This window comes from Montipora foliosa, chromosome 2 (assembly GCF_036669935.1).
Source record: "Montipora foliosa isolate CH-2021 chromosome 2, ASM3666993v2, whole genome shotgun sequence".
Lineage (NCBI taxonomy): Eukaryota > Metazoa > Cnidaria > Anthozoa > Scleractinia > Acroporidae > Montipora > Montipora foliosa.
The window spans coordinates 22,280,927-22,285,926 of NC_090870.1; the positions used below are offsets into that span (position 1 = coordinate 22,280,927).

Genomic DNA, 5,000 nt, shown 5'->3' on the forward strand with positions numbered 1-5,000 from the left:
TAATATTATCGACTGCAATACTATTAGCAGGATCTTTTTGGCATAAGACTGTCCTGCCATAAGTCATCCATTCGGGTAACCTGGCTGTTACGTTTAAAATTTCATTGAGTTGGCTCGCAATTCTGCTATGCATCATATCCAGTCTTTTAATCCAAAACCCCTGAACGCCATCCCAACCAGGAGGTTTCCAATTTGGAATTTTCTTACCTTGTTTCTTGACCATCACCTCGGATATTTCTAGTGCTTCCTGTTGGTCATAATCCTTCTCTCCCTTTAACTTCTCTAACCAGTCTGCTGTTCGGTTATGTTCCTTTTCCACCCCCCAAATACCATTCCAAAAGCTCTTACTCTCTTAAACATCAGGTATCACACTTTCACCGTTACACCTTATTCCAAAATGCCAGCTGCATTTAAATATTCTTTTGTTTTCATTCAAATTAGCCCTTGATGCCTCGTTCTTAAAGGGGGACTCTGTGTATGGGTTGGAAGACAGTTGGGTCCAAAAAAGCCAATGAGAGGTAAGAAAGTGGAACCATGGTGGAACAGAAGAATCGAGGGAGATCACAAGAGAATAAGGAAGGAAGTGAACATATTGGAGAGGGAAAAACGAGGAGAAATCAAATGAAAACGAAATGTTCAAGAACTGGAAAATAAATACAACATTAATAGAAAGGGGCTAACATAAATTCCCAGTTCAATTCTTCATAGACCTTTTTCTGGTCGCGTCTCAAACATCCGATTTTGTTGGTATTGTGTTATTCTTTGTTCGTATCGTTTGAGTTTTGCACTGTTTGCCAACAACTTTTGTTTAAGTTCTTCAATTACCAATACACCTTATTCCAAAATGGCCGCTGATTTATGCGGATAAAAACTGGCCCTTGTTGCCTCGTTCAAGATAAAATATTCTTATGAATTTTAAGCTTAAAGGGGGATTCTGACAAAAAAACACGATTTTTTAAAAAGTCTCAAATCCTCGAGGAAACGCCGCCAAAATGTTGCATACGCAAAAGAGGCAACGAGGGCCAGTTTGTATCCGCATAAATCAGCGGCCATTTTGGAATAAGGTGTATTGGTAATTGAAGAACTTAAACAAAAGTTGTTGGCAAACAGTGCAAAACTCAAACGATACGAACAAAGAATAACACAATACCAACAAAATCGGATGTTTGAGACGCGACCAGAAAAAGGTCTATGAAGAATTGAACTGGGAATTTATGTTAGCCCCTTTCTTTTAATGTTGTATTTATTTTCCAGTTCTTGAACAGTTCGTTTTCATTTGATTTCTCCTCGTTTTTCCCTCTCCAATATGTTCACTTCCCTCCTTATTCTCTTATGATCTCCCTCGATTCTTCTTTTCCACCATGGTTCCACTTTCTTACCTCTCATCGGCTTTTTTAGACCCAACTGTCTAGCAACCCATACACTAGCAGCTTTGATCAGATTGTTTCATTCAGTTATGTCCTTTGTCGCCACATGCTTGATTGCCTTGTTTACTTTCCTAGTTTTTCCTTCCAATCTTCTTATCAACTTTCTTATCAACTTTCTTAAATGAATAACCATGGTTGTTTCCTAAACCCTCAGCGATGATCTTTCTAATTTGGTCTATAATTGTCCTGTCTTCAGGTGGTAAGTCCTCAGTCTCATTCACAACAAAATCAACATTTTGCCCATTTTCCAAACCCCCCTCTACCTCATCCACCACATTTTGGTCTATATCAGCACTCTTCGTAGCATTTTCCATCTCATGGGTTTCCTCACCTTCCTGCTGTATCCTTCTCCTTATCGTCTTTAGTTCCAGCTTGGACAGCCGGCCATTCTTTCTTATTGAGTACCTGCTGGCCGAGACACCTTCACTTGTAGTTCCGGCCTCATTCATGCCGTTGTCTGATAACTTATCATTAGACATTTTCACTCATAAGAGGGTGGAGTTTTAAGGTGTGACTACCACCAGTTTTTTTCTTTTGAGAAACCATCTCTAGGAGGTCTGTTGACCAAGACTTAAGAGCCCCTCCTGCCCATGAGGCATGGCTGTACCCAGCCAAATAATGCCAACCTGGTATTTCAAGGACACGGGGATTGATTATTATTATTATTATTATTATTATTATTATTATTGTAGAATAAGTATCTCCATTGTATTATAAGTATGTATTTGGTGGTCTGGTTTTACATGGGGTCTGGGACTCTTTTGCAGGCTCTCCTTATGGACTTTTTTTCTCTCTCTTTATTATACCTGTATATACGTTTTTCTGCCATTAAATTGCAGCAGAAACCCATAAGGGTTGAAACGTGTAACGGCCCCTTGTGTGCTGGGAAAACAGCTTCTGAATATTCAATTTGCTAAGTACACTGTACCATATTTGGAACAACAAGAGAGAAACATTCAACCAATCATTTCGCAAGAACACCGTGACGCAATACCAACAATGTTTTCGCGCGAACTTAATTGGAGCGAGGGGTTTTCAAATATGGTACTTAGCACTGAATATTCGAAAGCTGTGAACGCGCGTTACACATTTCAACCCTTATGGGTTTCTGATTGCAGTAAATAAAATAATAAATAAATAAATTAACAAATGTCACAAGCTTCCCTTCTTCAATTTCAGCATTAATTATAGGCCAGCATCTCCAAAAGTGCTTGATCCAAAACATCTGTCTTAGGTTGTTTAAAACTAATGCCTGTTACTTGTGCTGTACAAATGCAGAGGATATTGTTACAAGGATCAGAATTATCTGGAAAGTTTGCGAAGGTCAATGTCATGCAATGTGTTGTTTCAAGAATTTTCTGGAACTGTGACTCATCCATTTCAAAATAATCTGTGACTCACAAGTTTAAGATTAGAGCTTATTGTAATATAGCTGTAAATAGTAACTTTTGAAAACTTCTAGACTCTTTGGATAGTTACCATAACAGAAATTGGAGGCCTGTCCAGGAGGCGAATTTAAGTGAAGTGAATTTAAGCGTTTACCTTGAGAGTGTTATTGTATTCAGACATCTAAGTTTTAAGATGGTGGATTTTGATACAGTCAAGTTTATGTCAGAACCTTGTGAGGACACCTTTTGTGAGTTAAAGAAGAAGGCTTCAATTAAGGTCTAGGTGATACCAATCTCTTTGGCTTTTCCATACAGTGCGTATTTCTGCATTGCAGACTAATTTGGTTAGTTGTGACAAAACATGGTCTTGAACATTCGCATGCGATTCTGGATTAAATGGCAGGTCCATGCTAGAATGCGTGTCATGATCACTAACTGCCACCTTCCACTTTGTCTTTCTTACTTCTTTATCATTTTTGCAGAGACGACCTTTGGATATGTCTTGAGGCCATTGTTCTTCAGATTAAGACAAGAAAGCAGGTTCATTAATCCACAGGAATGTTCTTATTCAATTTTGCTTCTTGGAGGCCTCGGGTTGCATCATGGATCTCTTGTACTCGATTGGCATCAAAGCTGTGTAAACGTCTGCTTTCATTTGCTGTGTAAACATACTGCAATGCCGTTTTCAAGTCACTCCAAAAGGCCAACTCTTGCCTGACCTTGAGACCCTACTTCTAAGACAGTTCCCATGTAATCCTGTACCTATTCCAGACTGCTATTTTCATTGGTCCTTATGACCTGTAGCTTCTTTTGTTATCAGGGCTATATAGGTGCATTGTTTCTGTTGTATCAATTGTTCGTTTTCCAATCATAGACCGCATCTGGAAAGCTACAGGGTCTACCAAGACAGAGGCTTATGATTTTGTCGTGAGAAAAACTGGTCACTGGTCACTTCAAAGCTACATGTAAACTACGTGTAGTTTAACATTGAATGAATTTTTGTGAGTTTTTGACAACTCACAATAACTATTGTCATTTAAAATGTACAGGCAGTTGTAAAATGATGCTATCTGGATGGCGTATACATCCTAATACATATATTTTTTATAGGAAAAGAGTAAGATCCCAAGTTGGCGAGCTCGAAACCATGTTAAAACAACGAGGAGAAAGCCCCAGTTCCAATCTTAGGAATGGTTAGTTGAAGAAGAACCTTCTACCTTAACCTTCTGTTCCTAGGTCCCCCTATGCAGTAACCAAAATGGACACAGGTGCTGTAGCAAAACAAGTGACAACATTAAATGCAGAATATTATCTTGTGGTTAGATCTCTATGACAATGCAATTGACAGTCATGAGAGTCACGGTTTATATTTCGGAGCATACTGTGCCTTTTAAAGTTTAAAGGTACTGATGAAAACCTTTTACTTGTGAAATGGCCAACAAAATCGCTTTCTGCTAAACTTTTAATTCCTTTGCATGGTTCATGATACTATTGATTGATGGGAATGGTCGCAGATATTTTTTTCCCAAAGTGTAAACACGTGGTAAACAACTCTTGTCAGCATTTTGCCAGTTCAAAAAAGCCTCCTTGGGGAAAACTGGAGAGATAAATGTATTCTCCAAACCAATGCAGCCTCTGGTGTTTAAAGGTTGGGAAAAACAGTGAAGGTCCAATAAAGGAAAAAGGGAAAACTATAAACTACTAACCGGTATGTGTAAGTGACCTAAACACGTAACAATTATTGGCCTCAAATAATTTTCACATTCCAAGGTGACAAACAAATGACAACAAAACGTGTACCCATAGGTACATCCTTACTAGTCTTAGAGGAATTTGCTTTGTCAAACATATGTTATTAATGCTGTTGTCAAATATAAGTGCCAGTACACATATTCATAGTTGGTTCTTGCAGTTTCAGTTGGTCTTACAGTTTCAAACCAGACAAGTTGCAGCAAACAACCATCCACATTATCCCTGAATAATATACATTGTGTGGGAAGTGTTTTAGAAAAAGACAATGCAACAAGTTCATTATTCAAACATGGAATCTATGGGAGTGATGACTTTTCTTCAGTGGAAATGAACAAAAGACAATCAAAAGTGATCAGCGTCCCTCAGATTACCAAGGTTCTCAGCTCTTCAGTTTCTGAGGTTTCTCGAGCCTGTACAAGCGTGATCAATGACA

The 5,000-nt window shown here is 38.5% G+C and overlaps 1 protein-coding gene across 2 annotated transcripts in view; it reads left to right on the forward strand.

Annotated features, from left to right (window-relative positions):
• LOC137992673 (recQ-like DNA helicase BLM) overlaps window positions 1-5,000 on the forward strand; it is a 112,836-nt gene that overhangs the window by 68,286 nt on the left and 39,550 nt on the right. For both annotated transcript variants that reach the window (XM_068838153.1, XM_068838154.1), the window contains 2 exons: window positions 3,926-4,008; window positions 4,728-5,000. The exon at window positions 4,728-5,000 is cut by the window's right edge and continues 285 nt beyond it. In XM_068838153.1, the coding sequence (XP_068694254.1) occupies window positions 3,926-4,008; window positions 4,728-5,000 (356 nt within the window). The remainder of the gene's footprint in view (window positions 1-3,925; window positions 4,009-4,727) is intronic.